The sequence below is a fragment of the Passer domesticus genome, chromosome 2 (assembly GCF_036417665.1).
Source record: "Passer domesticus isolate bPasDom1 chromosome 2, bPasDom1.hap1, whole genome shotgun sequence".
Taxonomy (NCBI): Eukaryota; Metazoa; Chordata; class Aves; order Passeriformes; family Passeridae; genus Passer; species Passer domesticus.
The window spans coordinates 5,512,159-5,531,066 of NC_087475.1; the positions used below are offsets into that span (position 1 = coordinate 5,512,159).

The 18,908-nt window shown below is 44.4% G+C and overlaps 2 protein-coding genes across 8 annotated transcripts in view; one reads left to right on the top strand and one right to left on the bottom strand.

The window, feature by feature from the left end:
- Positions 1–18,726, top strand: part of PDE9A (phosphodiesterase 9A) — a 51,501-nt gene extending 32,775 nt beyond the window's left edge. For all 7 annotated transcript variants that reach the window (XM_064406736.1, XM_064406737.1, XM_064406752.1 and 4 more), the window contains 11 exons: positions 712–793; positions 2,947–3,021; positions 6,014–6,100; positions 9,578–9,682; positions 11,282–11,364; positions 12,316–12,472; positions 13,592–13,705; positions 14,353–14,457; positions 15,203–15,331; positions 15,961–16,056; positions 17,619–18,726. In XM_064406736.1, the coding sequence (XP_064262806.1) occupies positions 712–793; positions 2,947–3,021; positions 6,014–6,100; positions 9,578–9,682; positions 11,282–11,364; positions 12,316–12,472; positions 13,592–13,705; positions 14,353–14,457; positions 15,203–15,331; positions 15,961–16,056; positions 17,619–17,669 (1,084 nt within the window). In that variant the 3' untranslated portion in view covers positions 17,670–18,726. The remainder of the gene's footprint in view (positions 1–711; positions 794–2,946; positions 3,022–6,013; positions 6,101–9,577; positions 9,683–11,281; positions 11,365–12,315; positions 12,473–13,591; positions 13,706–14,352; positions 14,458–15,202; positions 15,332–15,960; positions 16,057–17,618) is intronic.
- The window catches only part of WDR4 (WD repeat domain 4), a 66,057-nt gene that overhangs the window by 10,469 nt on the left and 36,680 nt on the right, over positions 1–18,908 (bottom strand). The gene's annotated exons all lie outside the window — the stretch shown is intronic.

Here is an 18,908-nt window from a genome sequence, read left to right on the forward strand (position 1 = left end):
GGGCCCAGCCCTCGCCTGGCTGCAGCCTCATGAGGGAATTGTTGATAAGGTCCCTCCTGGGCCTCTGCCCAGATGGGAAAGCACCAGCTTGGCTTTTCCATATGCAGAGGAAAGAAGAGTAGATAACTGGCAGTGTTAATAACCAGGCAAGTGTTAATTACCTGTAATTGCTGGCAGTGGCTCCCTTTCTCCAGGATCAGGGAGCCAAGCAGAGATGTCTGCCAAGTCCGTGCCTCTCTGCTGTTGTCCCACATGAGGGGCAGCAGCCAAGGAGGTCACACTATCACAGTGGAAGTTCTCGTGGGCTGCAGCAAGGCTCCGTGGGTGCCCTCAGCAGTAAATCAACACAGGTGTGCCCATAGCCAGCGTGGTCCCTGGCAGCCCTGGAGAAGGTTGCCTGCCATGGACAGCACGCTGCTCACTGGAAGTTTAAGGAGAAGTGGTTGGGTATCCATGGATACATGCCTGAACTCAGATGCTTCTCTCTTGAATGCAAATAGACCAAGAAAGGGCAACAGGGGTGTTTCACAAGGGGAGAAAATCCTGAGGAGGATCACGCTTTCAAGGCATTTTGAACAGCACTGCATTAGAAAGGGAGAGGCTGTGGGCTGGGGTGCTTCTCTGAGGGGTGGCCACTGGGAGACCAGAGCACTTCTGGCACTTTTTGAGGCACTGTTCCCTCAATGTTAAGAGATGAATATTTCATTTCAGGACTAACTGTCCCTGCAAGTACAGCTTTTTGGATGAAAACAAGAGGCCAGCTCCCCGGCGGGATGTACCAGCCTACCCAAAGGTACCACACAACCCTTGCTCTTCCCATTTTCCTGCTGCAGGGCTGCCATCCTGACAAGTGCTGCTTTACAATGTGTGACTCCTTAGCCATTAATTCCCTGTTATTCTAAATCCAAGGTCTGATCCAAAATGCCAATGGAAAAAGCCAACAGTTGCCCGTGGTGACTTAAAGTTTAATTCTCAGTAGTCTTTAATACTTGAAAGCTCGTTAGTGTTTGAAATGTTAATGAACATCGTGCATTCATCAACATTTAATGCTCTTTTGTCTAGGTATATTTGTTTATTCTCCACGCTCATAGCAACAATCAAAAACACCCTGTAATGCTGTGTTCTGATTGAAAGTAGTGCTGCTGCCTGCTTTCTCCTAATAGATTATTTTTTAATTTAAAAAGTAATTTATGGGGATGCTTCACCTAGGGAAAAAAAGAGAAAATGCGACATTGGATTCTCTCCAAAATGATTCATTGTCCCTGTGAAAATGACTTAGTGTATTTGCTAGAGAAAACAGTAATGCTGGAAGAAAAATGTCTCCTGGGCAAGCACAAGTACAAATCCACAGTGATGAATGAGGCTGAAACCATGAAGAGCACAGGGTCTTGAATCCCAGAACCAGCAATCTTTGCCCACAAGAATTATTAAAAGCTGCCTGGTTATGCCTGCCCAGTGCCCAGCTCAGACCCCGACAAAACACCAGCTCACCCATTTGCAAATCATGGTTTAACCACGAGCATCTCCTCACACACACCAAAGCTGGCTCAGCCACCCTGAATCCTCACAGTCCTGTGTGATGCAGATCTGTGACATGGACGTGGCTCTGTGCACATTTGTCTTCAGAGCCCAGCAGAGCAATAAATTCTGCTCTTTGTTCTGCTCTGCCTCGCTAAAGTGACCTCCACTGAAGCAGAGACTCTGGGACTTCTATTGCTTTTAGTTACTGTTGCCCAGGAGGCTTGTGCTCCTGACACTAACACATGATTTCACAGAACACATCAGTTCTAAGCCAGGTTTTTTCCCTTGATAAGTATATATGTCAGATTAAACTTTGATGGACTACTGCACTAGGATCTTAAATTAAGAATAAAGGCTACGGAATGTTGCACTGCCCCACTGCAGAGTAAACTTTTGTATTTCTGCATTTTTCCTAGACCAAAACTCATGGGAGTTTGGGGTTTTGGAGATTTTCAAAATTTGTCAGGTGCTGGATTTGTCCAGTGTCAGTGAGGCTGAAGGAAGTTGTCATTGAAACTCCAAATCTGTACTGCTAATTTGCAGTTTTCTGGCATAGTCACACCAAATGTGCATTGTGTGTGCAAATACAAAACTCCTTGCCTTCTGAAGAAGTGTGTTGTTCCTCCTTGGACTTGGTATCAAACAATTTGATGGCTCAGAAATTGTCATTCACCTGCTCAGGAGAGTAAACCCAGACTAGAGAGACAGCCATGGTAAATGGACCAATTGAAGCCTCAAGGGTTTTGAGTCCCCAAACCACTGATTAATAGGATCCTGAAAAGATGAATCTGTAGAGTCCTGATATCCCCAAGTCTTTTAACCCTGCACATTCCTTTTCTTTTCATCTTGTATACAACCATAACTGGTGAATGAGCTTGATTTTGTTTTAGGCTTCTGAGCGTAATGATAAAAAATCACTTGAATCTTGCAGGCTGACAACCAATTTGAAACTGTGGGCACTCTTGAAAAAACACTTGAAATGAGAGCATAAATCATCTGAAAATAAACATATCATCCCCACCAGCTAATTTAGCACTGTAAGCAGAGACACTTCACACCACCCCTCCCTAACTGGCAGCTTCGGGTGCCTGATGCTCTGCAGGCAGCAGAACCAGTGCAGGGATGGGTCTGTGGCCTGTGCCTTTGATTTTCCGTGCTGGATTTAGCCATGACCCTCTCCTTAACATCTCCACTCTCCCTTTTCTCCCAAGTTCTGCTCCACAAGGATCTGCCCCAATGAGCAGCTGCCAGCTGGCAGGAAGGGTGAGGAGGGTTGGGTGGCCAGAGGGAGAGACCATTTGCTCTCTCCTTGGGAAATGTGGCTAAATTCCTCGTGAATGGAACCCTGGGAGGCCCAAGGATGTGCCAACAGCATTCCCATGGCAGGGACACCCTTGTTTACATCTCCTGCCTTTCTGTCTGCAGTACATGCTGTCCCAGGAGACCATCGAGGCTCTGCGGAAACCAACTTTTGACGTCTGGCTGTGGGAGCCCAACGAGGTGAGGATGCCAGGTTGGCAGGGTTGGCACTTTCTGAGAGCCAATAAAGCCAAAAGAGCCTTTTGAGACAGTCTGCAGGATTTTTCCCCTTTTCTGCACCTTACTCTCTATATTTTTTTCATTTCCATACCACACCAGAAATGCAGTGCTTCTTCCTAGCAGATGCCAGGTAGATTATTCTGCTTATCATATCCTGGCTCCTCTTTATTTGCTCTTTAATCTCTTCCTAGTAAAGTCCCTCAACTGGTGCACTGTCATTGCTGTCACATGAGTTCTCCCATACCATTTTATCTGAAAAAATCAATCCCCAGTGAAGTGTGTGCTTAAGCACATCATCAATAACTCCACTCAAATCAATAAAGCAGCAGGCAGAGGTGCAGACATTGATTCACACCCCTTCAGCTGAGGGTTTTTTCTGCAGTTTGTTCTGAAGAGGTTGCAAGGCTGCATTCAAAGCCAATTTTCTTCCTTTTTTACTGCTATTAGTGTTATTCATGGTTCATCACTTGTACTGAAGAAGATTCTGGAAGGTCTATGTGTAAACCTCCAGAAGCATGAAGGAGAAAGATGTTAAGAGTGGACAGCTTATAATGTAATGTAAAACCAGATTTAGCAAGCACTAGCAAATCTCACTCAAGAAAAACATGATGGAGGACAGGACTAAATCAGGAGTTTAGTGTGTTTTTTTCCCAGGGGAAGGCTTGGGTAGCTCTGGCAGCACCCCCAGCAGCAATCACCCAAATTACCTTCTCAGAGGTTCTGCACAGAGTGATTCTGGCTCAGCATGACAAGGAAAAACACCCCATACCCCATCCACGGGAACAGCACGTTCCCTTCAGGGTATTTCCTGTGTCTGGAAGAACAACAGAAGGGCTCTCTGGTGGCTTTAGGTCCATCTCCCATTTGCTGAGAGCTTCCCTTGTGTGGCCAGTGGTGCTCTGCAGCCACTGCTCCCTCTCTGTACCATAAATGCCTGTGAGGTTTTTGCAGCAAGAGGGAATTACAGCCTGACAGGTGCACCATAACCCTGCTGGATTATTGTTGTTCTGACTATTAAGAAAGAACGAGGAGAGACAAAACCCATTATCCACAGTTTCCTGTGGGTAGGGGACAGTGCTTTAGCACAGTGACTCGTTCAGAGGGCTAGGAAACATTGTCTGGTGGCAAGAACAAGGCAAACAGGAGGGTGTGGAGATTTAACTTGCCCTGCAAGGAGGAGTGTGCTCAGAAATTATATTCTCCACAAGCTGTGAGCACCATATGGGTTTATCTCTCCCTCTTAGCTCTGCTTTATGTTTACAGAGAACATTTCAATTCTGTCAGTGCTTGTTTAGCAGTGAGTGTTTGCCCACGTGCTCCAAGTGGGACAGGCAGGTCATAAACCTCGGTCAGCTGTAAGCAAATGAATAATGTGCCCTGCTGCATCTCAGTAAACACAGCTTTGCAGCAAGCCTGGGTCCTCCTTCTCAAATGCCCTCTCACTTTTCAAGCCTTACAAAAGTCTCATTTTCAAGCTTTTGCTGCAGACCAAGAAGGCTAAACATGAAAACTGAGATTCCCCTGTGTTCAGGGGCAGGAGTTTTGGGATTGAGAGTCACCTCCTCACTCACCCAAAGCTCTTTTGGCAACAGCTGCATTTCTAAGGGCAATTCAGCACTTCTGGATAAAGTTTCTTGTCTTGGAAAGTCTTTTATGGAACTATTGCAAAACAGGTATTCTACCAGGACAAGGGGATTTTCAGCAAAATGCTGTCCATGTGATCTGAGCAGCATTCAGCTCATGGCATTGTCCCTCAGGTCTTGCAGGAAAGTCTCTTTCTGTTTGGATTACTTAAAATCAGCCCTGCTGTTACTCCATGACTTACATTTATATTTCCCTGGATAAATATAAAGTTTCGTTACATTAAATAATTTTTTCTGGTGAGTTTCTAAGAGCCTAAATAACAGAAAACTGACTAGAAGTGCCCCCAGGGCTGTATTTTTGATATTTTACCCCTCATGTTGAAACCCCTGGTTTGCTTTACAGTCTAAAAACTGCATTTTCTAACACAATGACCAACCACATTCTATCCCCTGCAGACTGGGCCTTCAGAAATGGGAATGCATATACACATAAACTCCTGAACTCCAGGAAACTGTTCATTTCTGACTGGTGGAAGCTGTTAGATTGAGATTATCAATATCTTTTGTTTTCAAATCTTTGAGATTATCAATATCTTTTGTTTTCAATTCTTTGAGATTATCAATATAGTTTGTTTTCAATTCTTTCAAGCCCAGACGATTAAATGTGAGAGGTGGTGTTAAATTACCTGAATCCCCCTTGCTGCTGCAGAGCAAAGTTGTCTCAAAAGAGCTGCCTGTCCTTGCATTTCAGCTATAGGGATTCATAGTTACAGTCTCTATGAGGGAATAATCACAAAACTGCTGCAATTTTGTAGGGTTATAATGGGAAATCTTTTAAACAAGAAATGTGAGGTGAGCTAGTGGAGTTGGGAGCTCACAAGAAGTCATAAAGAAAGAAGGTATTGACAAATGTCTGAAGTAAGTTTCTTGAGGGATCTCTTATTTTCTGCTGTCATTTTCTGTTCAGCTAGAGCCTGATCCATTTCTGTACAGCCAGGGAGAAGCTCCCACTGCTTTCACTGAGCAATAGGACACATCCCAGCTGAACCAGAAAAATGGCAGTGCTTTTTTTGTGAGCAGGAATCGCTGTGATACACACAAATCACAATCACTGAAGAGTGCTGGTGTGATATTCAAAGCCCTGCACAAAACCTGTGAAGTCAAGAGCAGCGTGTCTGCTTCAAAAAGCTTCCAGGCCCTCTCTGTCTCCCCTCTTGCACTGACTTTAATCATGCAATCTTTGAACATCTTTCTTTCATCTAAAGAGGGCTCTGCAATTATTTGATGCTTGCAAAGGGGGGGTTCACTTCACAGGGTGTCCTCAAGGGATATTTACAGAGCCAAAATAACCTGCCTGTTCCTGGCTGTAGATGCTGAGCTGTTTGGAGCACATGTACCACGACCTTGGGCTGGTGAAAGACTTCAACATCAATCCTATCACCCTGAAGAGGTGGTTGGTGAGTGTCTCAAGTTACTGGTGTTTGCAATTTTTCACATTCAAAAATCAATAAACAAGGCATTTAGTCATGGAATTAACATGACTGGCATGAGTAATGAAAGCAGTCAGTCTATACAAATTCTTAAAATTTAAGTACTTCAGAAAATGTTTGCATTCTTGTGGTCACAAATGACTCTTTTGTAACTGTTTTGCATTCATTTGCTGAGGTTTCCATCCCTGAAAGGAGTTCATTTCTGCTGAATGCTCTTGATACCTGCTGTAAATGGAGGCAAGACAAGTGCCTTCAGATACAGCTAAAAAGTGCAATAATCATTCAATGTACTAAATCACAGGGAGCAGAGGAAAGAGCAAGTCAGGAAGGAAGAGGAATTGCTGAGAAGGTAACTTTCTTTGATGTGAGAGTGTTGCAGAGATGAAAAATGTGAGAAAGATGAGATCATACCAAAAGTGAGATGGCTGAGGGAGAAACACTGGAATATTTAAAAAGCAATGAGTTTTCAGGTCCAAGGGAGAGCAAAAGAAAGTGTTTGCTAAAAAGCTGAAGAATATATTGGCTTTCTTAGAAAAAAACCCATCATGCTCCTAGAGAACTGTAGACCAGTGAATATTTTAACCACTGTTTAAAAAGCATCCAGGGATAGCCTGAGGAATTACAACTAGTAAAAACTTACCTCTGTGTCTCACAAATTGATTGAGACAATAATTAAAAACACCATGGTGTGAATTCATCATGCAGATGTTTCACAGGATTCCTGTACTAAAGACTTACACCTCATTAATCTCTTCTAATTCCCTGAGGAGCTCGCAGAGAGTAGAGGGCAGTGTTTTAGATGGATGTAGGCTCCTAAAAAATTTCACAAAATCAGGAGTTAGCTGGAAAAGACAAAGGAAAGAGTGGGTCCATCACATGTTACAGCACAGCAGGAGACACGTGGGGCTGTCACTGCTGGGTGTCCTGCTGCAGGAGGGACACCACGAGGCACAAGGCTGAGCAGAGCCTGGAATAAGGGATAAAATGTCACCACAGAAGGCAGGAGGCTCACCTGAAATTTATTCTCAGCACTGGTGAAGCCTTTTTAGAAAAATAATATGGCTGCATTAGAGGAGAACCCAAAAATTATCAAAAGCTGGTAAATCTCTCTGTCTGAAGAAGGAAAATGAAAAGCTGGGTGGTGTTGACCTTATAAAGCAGCTGAAGACAAGGGGTGGGATGAAACCCAGCACAAACAAGGGTAACACAGAGTAGATGAACCAGAAGATCTCCTCCTCCTGTTTCACAGCCCCAAAACATGGGAAGCAAGGTGATATGTCAACACACACCAACAGCCCACCCACACACACTGCTGCAGGCAGCTTCCCCTACTCGTGTCTCAAGGCTAGTGGTTTGTCACCACTAGCATTTAAGACAGCTTCACTCTGAGCACAAAAGGGGAGTTTGTTGTGTATTTTCTACAAAGGCAAGGCAGGGTGAGGTCTCCTATCTTCTTGAAGAAAGAAAAAAGAGTTTTAAAAGCCTCAAGGGCTCTGCTGCAAAGTGGCACAGTGTGGGCATCACTTTGAACTCAAGAGGGAGAGAAAAAGCCACCTCATGCTTATCCCACATCCACTGGCTACAGAAGTCTTCCAGAAAGGGGAGGAAAGAGTGATTAATGCAACCCGGTCACTCCATCCCTCCTGAGCCAGGAGTGCCCTGGGATGCTCTGGGCTCCAGTGCTGGGTGTGCACACTACATCCATGCAGCTTTGTGCAGAGCCATGTGTAGGCTGTGAGATACCACCTGTGAGCCTGGCTGACAACCATATCATGTCATTCCTAAGTCATTTTAAAGTAATTAAATGTGTTTCTAAAATCCTTGCTGCAGAATAATCTGTGCAGCTTTTGCAATGAAGCCCACGAATACTGAATGAGCACTGAAATACCTCACTTCTCTTGACCTCATCCAGAGCTTTGAGGTTGCCTAGAAGTCAGGTGATGGGTTGAAGTGTTTGATCCTGATGGAGTGTGAGGACTCCTGAAGTAAATTCCTGATTTAGCTGGGGAAGGGGACAGGAATTCTGTCCATGTCATGAATTCAGGCTCAGTAACTGGAGCTTGAGGGCTCTCTGGACTCCAGCTCTGGAGGAGGATTCAGCAGAGGGGTCCAGCAGTGCTGCTGACTCTTGGCTGCTGTGTGAGGGACAGGAAACCAGAGCAGCACTGGAATGATGACCATAGCATGTGCCAACCCAGCTGTGCCAGCCTCCCTGTGCCAGGACACAGGGACACACAGGCTTTATCCTGCTTGTGGAATGAGGGCAACCAAGCCAGGATCTGTAGAAAGTGAAACGAAACAATGGCTCCTGTGAGCCCATGACAGCTCAATCTCTCCCAGGCTGACAGGCATAGAAAACCCACCCAGCTGTGCTCCAGCCTGGTGTGCATTCACATCCTCCCTTTTTCAAGCAACACGTCCCAAAGTGCCACCTCTGAGCACTGGCAAATGAAATGACAGCCACATTTCAAGGTATCAGAGCTGCAGTTTGTGTTCAGCAGGAGAGGGAGCCAGGGGTGGGCTCTGAGCCCTTTACAGTCCCCCATTTAGCCAGTGCAAGGTTTGAAATACAAATTCAGGATGAGAGCAGAGTGTCCTCTCTTGAGGACTGAGATGCAGCTGTGCTGGGATGTTTGCCCATTGCTGGCTGGCATGAGAGGGAATTTTCTGTGAGCTTTACCTGCTGCTGAATTCTTGGAACACACAAATGTGAAAAACACCTTCACTCTCCTGTGAAAATTAAAAGTTTAATAGAGGACAACAGGAGACAAGGACCATAGAGCAAAGGTTGTTACAGGTGCATCTTGGCCCTCAGCCCTGTTATCTTTTATACTCCTTAAATACCTTTTCTCTTACATCAGCTTTTTGCATATTCATAGAGCCTTATGCATAGTAAACTTTTCCCCAAACTAGTTTACATGTTCCAAGAATTGTTTAGCACATCTCTTTGGGATCCACATTTTTAGAGCGTGCACATTCCTTGACTTTGGTTTTAGTCCTTTTTTATCACCTGCAGTTTTTGGACCTTGGTCTACACTGTCTTCAGACAGTGAGTGCTGATGGTTGGCAGATCTGTACAGGTGTCCTCATCCTGTGTTCATTGGGTGTTATCCCATCCAAGCAGGAATTTTAACACAAGCATACTTATATCAGCTATTTCACTACTATGTCAAAGCTTAATTAACAACAGAAATAAAAACTATGTAACAAAGTTACTTTAACACCACACATATAGAATCCATTTTAATATTTGCAAAAAGCCAACATTATAATATGTATCTATTACACAAATCTCACCCAGGAATGCAGAAAGTGTCAGAAGCCCTGTGCTGTCACTCTGTCCTAGTGCAGAATAATCCTGGGCCCCTTAGGACTCTTTAAGGATTTCCAGTGCTTGGCAAACAGCTCTGCCCCCTCTGACAGCTCCATTCCCTCTCTCTGCAGCTGTGTATCCACGACAATTACAGGAACAACCCCTTCCACAATTTCCGGCACTGCTTCTGCGTCACCCAGATGATGTACAGCATGATCTCGCTCTGCAGCCTCCAGGTACCACCCCCTCCATGGCACCACTCCATTCCCACCTCAAACCTGAGCCACTTCTCTTGCACAACGAGCCACCAGCCTGCTGGCAAGCGGTGGCCTTTGAGGGGGCTGCTCCTGCTCAGTCCCTAGGTGTGGGAAGTGGATTTCTAGGGAATTCTCCAAGCCTGACAGAAGGCTCACACAGTGTGTGCATCCCTGTGCAAACCTGGAGACAAGAAATGCTGACTCAGAAATGCCATGGAATAGCACAGACATTGTTGAGAGAGAAATGGAACTAGAAATAAGTTTTAAATGATGGCCTTGCAAAGGATGGCCTCTGGATACCTAGAACTATGAAAGGTGCATTGTATTAAGACCCACAAAGAGTAATTTTTGATGATTGGCTTTAAGGCATTTACAGTATTAATTACATTATTGTTACATTATTATTAATTACAGTTTTATTTAAGGTATAGCATGGCAAAAACTGACAGGCCAAGAAACACTTATAGTGTATTATAGTTAAGAAATGTCTGACTTCTGATTGTGATGGCATGAGTTATAACATCTGTATTGTCTCACCCTTCATATGAAACTGCAAATGGAACAAAAGATTTTTAAACACCTCTCAGGTACCCCATCTCTAGATCAGAAAAAAACTTAATCTGACACCCAGGTACACAAGAAGAAGTGTTGCATTTCCACCTCAGCCATCCCATTCCTGACCTCCAGCACCTGCACATCTTTCTGAGGCTGCTGGGAGGAAACTTCACCTCCTGGATGTCCACAGTTTGTACTGTGATGGAGTGAAACATTCAGGAGTGACAGCCAAACCCCTGCTGAGTTATGGTCTGTGGGTTTGTTCTTTCTTTGGGACACAAAATGTTCCCACAAGAGGTTTCCTCCAAATTTGTGCTTTTACCTGTGCTTGTCCCATAACCTGGCATGTGCAGGACACACATTTCACCTTTATTTTGTCCAAAACTATAGGTATCAATTAATTTCACTGTCTGGATAACCTGCACTCATATATTAGTTTCATTTCTTTACAAAACTGAGGTTTTTTCACTGTAAAAAACCCCTTTTTTCTCCATAGTTACACATATCAGTTACTGGCCTAAGTCTGTTTTCCTGCCAGTAGCAGAATGAAGAAGAATTTGCTTTAATGTAAGTCCATGCTGTTCAAAAGCTGTGGGAACACAAAATTTAATTTTTCTTAACTTCTTTTCATAACTTTATTTAATGCAGAATGCAGTGGCAACAGAGCCATCTTCCAGCCCTCCCTTTACCTAATCAGGGTGCTCAAATGACTTGTAAGAGACTGTACTAATGTCTCGGTGCTTTTATATCATCTCTGCAGTAATAGCAAGTTTCAAGGAAATTGCCTCCTCTGAGCTGCTGTTATTTCATGCAACAAAGGCAAATCTGAGTCATTTTTACTGGAAGGGAAGGCAGATTTCTCTCTCTTGACTGAAGTAAATTCATCTAAGGAAAAATGCTTCGTTTTGCTCAGATTTGCATTTCTCTAAAGAGCAAATATGTCTGGTTTCTTTATTTCTTTTGATTTACAGGGATAGGGGAAGTAGAAGTCATAATACTACATTCATGTTTTGTATTTTACAGGAGAAATTTTCCCAAATTGACATTTTGATTCTCATGACTGCAGCAGTGTGCCATGACTTGGACCATCCAGGCTATAACAATACGTGAGTCTGGTCTCTTTTTTTCTCTTCCCTTAGAATCTGTTGGGAAGGTAACCCTGGTTGGCATTTTTTGGTAGATCAGGTTTTCCTTCTCACAGCCTGACCTGTTTCCCTGCTGGTCACTCACGTGGGCCAAAGCAGAGCTCAGGTCTGGGCTGGGGTTTGCCAGGTGTCCTTGGTTCTTTAAGGAAAATAGTTTTTTTCAGATTTCTATTCAAACACTTTCTTCCCTAACTCCTGAGAAAACAAGGTGAAATATTTTACAGCTGGTAACAGAGCTATAAATTATTATAATGGAATAATTACAGTAAAATTCAAAGGGTGATTTAGCTTATACTTTATTTCATAATTATAAATCATGAAGTATACTTTACTCTGTTTATTTTCATGTGAGGAAATTATTACTGTTGACCCACAGACACTTTTGTGTGAATGTGAAAGAGAGAGAATCTGATTTATTTGTAACCACTCATTAAATGAGGGCAGAACCTAGTTCTAACTGGGATCAGTGAGAATCTCTGCATTTGCCATTAGTAGGGGTTGAATTAAACAGTTCAGTTCTGGTCAAAACAAAAAAAAAAAGTTCAGATTTTTTTTAGAGGTAGAAAAAACCATCAAAACAGTTTTTGATTTGTTCAAAATCAAAAAAACCAAATCCAGTTCCTTGTGGTTTTGTTCTACATAATTTTAAACTAGACATGTGGCAAAATTTAGAGAAGGAATAAAAACCTTTTGGGTGAACATTCACCCACTGAGGGGAATCAATGCCTGAGATGATATTGAATATCTATTTTCTGTGAAAATCTGATTCAACACCAACAACCAAAAAAACCCACAAAGCTGCAGCTAACCGAATAAGCAGTGAAAAGAATGCAAGCAGGAGGAGGCAGCGTGGTTTGGAGCAGCTGGAGGGTGTCTGAGGAGCTCTTTCCTCACGGCTTTCCCTGCCCTCAGCTACCAGATCAACGCGCGGACGGAGCTGGCCGTGCGCTACAACGACATCTCCCCGCTGGAGAACCACCACTGCGCCGTGGCCTTCCAGATCATCTCCCAGCCTGAATTCAACATCTTCTCCAACGTGGACCAGGACCAGTTCAAGCAGATAAGACAGGTAGGAATGCTGCTCCTGCACACGGTTAGAAAGGCGCACGGAATTCCCTGCTCCGCCGTGGGAGTGGCTCATCCTCCCTGGAGGGCAGGGCTGAAAAAGCCCCTCACACTGGAAAGGTCCAAGAGAAATTCTTGGAAAATTTCCACAGCAGCACTCCCTGGAATGCATTGCTGAGGAGTAATGAGTACATCCTGATTATTAAAGCCTATGACATTTTGGGGGTAGATGTTTATATTGCTGGAGGAGCCAATTAGCTCTGACTGGGGAAGGATTGAGCTCTCAGGGCAGAAGTTTGTGCTTTACGGGAACACTGTATTAATTTTAAGAGGGGCTTCAAAAGGGGAAAATATTTGCAACAGCAGAGCACTTGTACTGTTGGAAGAGGCCCTGGTGCACTGGGAGTCATCACAATTATCTCTGAGGCACTGAACAATGTTACAATTCCCATCAGGCCTCTAAGGGCCAAAACTCAGTCTTAATTTCCACATTACACCTTCCTTACAGACCAAGTGAAGAATCAGTATAAAGGCTGGTTGGAGTTCCTGATTCTGCCAGTGTGTGGGAAACTGGCACAGCCCCAAAATGGACTGTTCTGTATGAAAACCCACAACTTTAAATTAACCACATGTTTTCCCATCATAAGCTCTGCTCAGGAGGAGGAAACAGAGCTCCTTGTCTGCATCCAAATGTTTCAAAGCTCTTAATCCAAAGAGGATGGGCACAGCTGGCATCCACATCATGATTTTTGTCTCAGGGCCACTAAGAGTCAGCAGCAAAACCCACAGTGCCTTCCAAGGAGGGGAAAGTGGATCTTGGCAGCCAGAATGTGGCTTTTAACATCCTGTTGTACAGTTTGCTTTTCTACAATTAGTCAATGAGAAAGGAAAAACCTCAGTGTCTCTGGAATATCAGATGAAACCATGATCCTCATGTACCACGAACTCTTCATAACCCTCTTCCCATTTCCTTGGCAGTTCCAAGTCAGAAACTTCCCCTTCCAGCATGAGCAATTCAGTGCATCTGAGGCATTCTGTGTGCAAGACAGACCCTACTTGGCTTTGGAATAGCAGACCTTGTAAGGAATGTCAAGTTAATATGTGAACATGTTTTCTTTGCTAGGGGATAATTACGTTAATCCTGGCTACAGACATGGCGAGACATGCAGAAATACTGGACTCTTTCAAGGAAAAAATGGAAAACTTTGATTACACAAATGAAGAACACATGACCTGTGTAAGGAGGTTTTGTGGATTTTATTTTTCTGTGCATGGAGTGAAAGCTTGTAGATTAACTTTTTTTTTGTTGAAAAACTGAGGTTCAATATATATTATAAAAAAAAATCCATCCTACACCAAAAAATAATTACAATTTGGAAGTGCTCTATATTAAATAGATTTTTCCAGCTTTTGAAATCCTGGAATCCCATCAGGAAAATGAAAAAATTTACTCTATTAGGCCACAAGTTCTTATAATCCTTTACTGTGGGGCAAAAAAATTCCGTAAGAGTAAAACCCGTAGTCTTCTCTATTCCTCAGTGCAGTTGTGTTTGATTCCCGGGGAAATCTTTTCCCAGCTGCCTCTGAGTGCTCCACAAAAACCTGAATGGTCACTTGTGACTGAATCTCTTCCTGCAGCAGATAAGTGCACATCCCACTGTGACACATGCCAGAGGGGGAAACCAAGGCAGAGAAGGGATAAGTGATTTACACTTAGAGAGGGGAAAAAAGAACCCAGATCATTTAAGACCTCTGGTTAAATCCTGAAATTGTCCTTTCTGGTTGAAAGCATTGCCTCCCAGTGCATTGCAAGGACAGGGGTTGTGGAAAGGGGGGAAAGGGCTGGCTTTGGGAGTGCAGCATTGAAGTGTTATCCTCTTTCAGCTGAAGATGGTACTGATAAAATGCTGTGACATCTCCAACGAAGTCCGCCCGATGGAGGTAGCAGAGCCCTGGGTAGATTGCTTGCTGGAGGAGTATTTTATGCAGGTAAGAGAGAGGGAGAGATGGAATTGCACAATTTCACAATTTTCTGCTATTTCCAAATCCCACAGGTGCTTCACTGACAGCCCAGTCTTGTTCTAGCTCTGAACTACCTGGTTTAGTGGAAGTTTCCCTGCCCATGGCAGGGGATTGGAATTGGATGATCTTTAAGGTCCTTTCCAACCCAAACCATTCTATGATTCCATGGAAATCTTATTTTACAAAAAGTCAGAGAAGAATGCCAGCAAAAGAACTTGCTCAGCAAGCAAGTGGATGCAACTCATTTTCTCTTTTAATCATTAGTAAAGAATGAGATATAATTTCTGTTTGAATACCAGAAAATAATCACTCTCTGGAGAACAATGAAGAAATCACAGAACTATTCCATCTCTTTCAGAGCAGCAAGAGCCATTACCAGCTTTCTGAATGCTCTGAAATATTTTGCCTCACAAGTCCAGTGGGTTTGCAAAGGCAGTCAGCCTCCCTGCAAGCCTGGAGGTGAACACTTTGATGCTAGTGCTGAGCAGAAATAACTGAACAGAATTCTCTTTATTCAGCTGTTGCTCTCCACAAAGCAGAGACATTGGCCTGAGGGAAGCACATCACTATTCTGTGCTATCTACATCTGTGATCTGCATCTGAGGGCTGCTCATCTCCTTGGTGCATCGCTCTCCCCACAGCCTGCTAGACAGGATTAATATTTGTTATCTCTGGCTTTGTTATCTCTGGGTTGTTCCTCTGGTTGTTCCAGAGCGACCGAGAAAAATCCGAGGGGCTGCCGGTGGCGCCGTTCATGGACCGCGACAAAGTGACCAAACCCACGGCACAGATTGGGTTCCTCAAGTTTGTCCTCATCCCCATGTTCGAAACAGTGACAAAGGTAAAGTCACCCAGGGCCAGAAACCAGAGAGGGGGACAGCAGAGCTTCAGTGTTTGCCCCTACCTATTGTATTTGCGGGGTTCCCAGAGGAGGGAAGGAATGATGAATCTGACTCCATGTTCTCAGCAGGCTAATTTATTATGTTATGATCTATATTATATTAATGAATACTATACTAAACTATACTAAAGAATACTAAAGAGTACAGAAAGGATACTTACAGAAGACTAAAAGATAATAATGAATCTCATGACTCTCTCTCCAGAGTCCAACACAGCTTGGCCCCAATTGGTCATTGAGTCAAAACAATTCACAGCAGAAACCAATAAAACAATCACCTGTTGGATAAACAATCTCCAAACACATTCCAAAGCAGCAAAACACATGAGAAGCAAATGAGATAATATTGCTTTCCTTTTTCTCTGAGGCTTCTCAGCTTCCCAGGAGAAAAATCCTGGGAAAAGGGATTTTTCAGAAAATATGACTGTGACACCCACCACATGTTCAGTTCCCCAGGGAAATGGGGAGGTACCTTCCACACCCCGTTTTCAGCATGTACAGTTAATTAATGCAGCAAGCTGAGGAATGCAAAAGGAAATGCTGATAGTCTTTCTCTTGTTCCCACCTAGCTGTTCCCAGAAGTGGAGGAGGTGATGCTCCAGCCTCTGTGGGAATCCAGGGACCACTACGAGGGGTTAAAACAAATAGATGATGCCATGAAAGAGGTAAACTCCAATTATCTCCTTGATAAAGCAAACATTATAACTGAATAAGCCAAAGATTATAATTGAGCAGCAGCTTAATTCTGAAACAGTGGGAATGCTTGTGGCATAATCATTATCCTGAGAAACACATTCATTACACCTGCCTGGAGAGAGGTGTGTGCCACAAGCAGTAAAAACACGTCCTTGCAGAGCCCACCAGGAGCCACACAAGTATGGGCAGGGGACAGGAGCTGCTTGCAAGGCACAGACCCCAGGGATAACCCCTGAAGGGAGCACAGCTCTCCCTGGGGGGATCTGCCCTCCCTTGGGAAGGAGTTTGCCTGGGTTACACTGCAGCAAAATGTTCTGGGGTTGGGCAGTTCAAGGCTCTGCAGCACCAGTTTATTTTCTGGGAAGGAACTTCCAGTCACGTGTGTGTCATCGAGGATGGGCTTGGCATTTTATGAGGAATCACTCAGTCATGCAAAGCACCCAGGAGGATTAAACACACAACCAGTGAAGTCCTTTAATTGCCCATTGGGGAGTTTAATGTACAGAGCGTCTCTCATTTTGTGAGGCTCAGGGGAGGTGGGAATTCCAGGTAAGCACATTTGCTGTTTCTCAGCAGGTCTGCATTGCCTCAGGAGCCTGGCAGGGCAGAGAGCAGTGCCCAGGGCAGCAGAGTGCTGGTCCAGCTCCCTGCAGCCTGTGACAATGGCCCTGCACTCCTTTCTTGCACACCTCTTACAGTGCCTCTTTTCCCTGCCAAGATCCACGACAAAACCTGCCCTAATGTCATCACAGAATAGGGAGTTTCTGACATTAAAAAAAAATCACTATGTAGGCAGGCTACTATCAGCCATCATTGAAAATAAGTTGGGAAGTGCCCTGGAGAACCAGTTGTGCTGATATTTTTGGTATGTGGGTAATGAAGGTTCCTCCACTTGATCATCCATGAGTGGAACAGTGGCTTTGCTGTAGCTCCCATCTCCTCCCAAGTGCTTTGGAGAAAAAGCCCCTCAGCAGTTCAAGTACTGAGGCTTGTTGATCAAAGAGCACAGGCTCTGAGGGCACTAAATTTTAAAGGAGAACAAAGCCTTTTAGGCATTTTTCGATTTAGACAGGAGCATTTGTCAAAGGAGGGCAAAAGAACTCAAATACGACTGCCAGACTTTCTGAGTTTTATTCATCTTTCAAGTTGAGCTGAGATTTTACTTCTGGTTTACAGAAGCTGTCAAAACAGCATTTTTATACAAACTGATGGAGCTTTAATTACAGTGTATTGGCACAAGAGGCCTTAAAAAATAGGAGCTGCTTGAATTCAGAAATATTCTGAAACAAGAGAACTTAATTAATAATCTGAGAGCCTAGTACAATAGCTGATGAGAAAGACTGAGTTCTGTTTACCCAGGACATTCATCCAGAGCTGTTTGGATGAAACAATGCCTGTGATATTCCAAGCTGCTGCCTATTATTTCCCAGGAAATGTTGCACATGCCTTGTGGAGAGCTGAGCGTGGGACTCACAGCAGCACTGTGAGTGTGAGTCAGGGGGGATTAATCCTGCTCTGCTCTTCATTCCAGCTGCAGAAACAGAAAAGTGAAGGTTTGACCCCTGGCAGCACCGAAAAGTGAGAGGAAACAGCCTTTGAACAAATAAACCACGAGCCTTGAGGCTACTCTGGTTTGAGAAATGCTGTGTTGGCCAAGCAGAGGTGGTGGCTACGTCAAAACCCAAGTGGGACCATGCAGGGAGAGATGGATCCACAGCCTGCAGCCTCCCACAGAGCTGCTGCTGCCGCCGGACACCGCGCGATCCCCAGACTCTGGCATTCCCTGCACAGCCTCCTGCCAGCATTGCCCAGGATCCTGAATTCCCTGCACAGCCTCCTGGAAGGATTGCCCAGGATCCTGAACTCTCACCACAGCCTCCTGGCAGGATTGCCCAGGATCCTGAACTCTCACCACAGCCTCCTGGCAGGATTGCCCAGGCTCCTGAACTCTCACCACAGCCTCCTGGCAGGATTGCCCAGGATCCTGAACTCTCACCACAGCCTCCTGGCAGGATTGCCCAGGCTCCAGCATTCCCTCCACAGCCTCCTGGCAGGATTCTCCCTGTGCACAGCTCCACCCTTCAGCAGATCTGCCTTTCTGCCTGCAGTCTGTAGAGACAAATCAGAGTTTAGCTAAGGAGCCTTTTCTGGGACATGGTCCCCTGGCACCAGGGGCTGTTTTAGTCAAGACACTCTCTGTACAGCAGTATGCTAATTGCAGCATAGCTCACCAGATGCTTGTGCACTGACAAGGGTCCAGGCATACATTTTTGTTTGCCTGGTAGGCCCCAATGACACATTTCTCCTCATTATTCTCTGAATTTTATAGTGTTCACAGTACATTCAGAAGCCCAGCATAGTGGATTCAATTTTCTTTTTTTTTTCCTACACTAGAAGAAATCAGAAGAAACTGTAGTGAGTTTGCTGGGTTGCTTTGTGGCCTGGTACAGCTGGATACCATGGGATCCTTCAGCACGAGCAAAGAATGGAGCACAAAGCTGAAAAAACCACGGTGCAAACTCATTTTTATCCTTGTTAATGCAAAAAAAACCCCAACAAGAGACACCTTCAAAGATGTACAGATTTTTTTTTTTTACCTTTTAAACCAATCTGCTAAATAATATATTCTTCTACAGAAATGGGTGTTATTGTTTCATTTTGTGCATGTGTTCACATGAGAACAGTCCATGTTCCTAAAGACCAAGAATGAATGCAAGGGAAGGGGCTGTACAGGAGGGGAGAGAGATGGTTTTCCTTGGAGGAGAAGCCTTAGAATTATTCCTGTGGCACAGCATGGAAAGTTTCAATTCCATTGATGGTT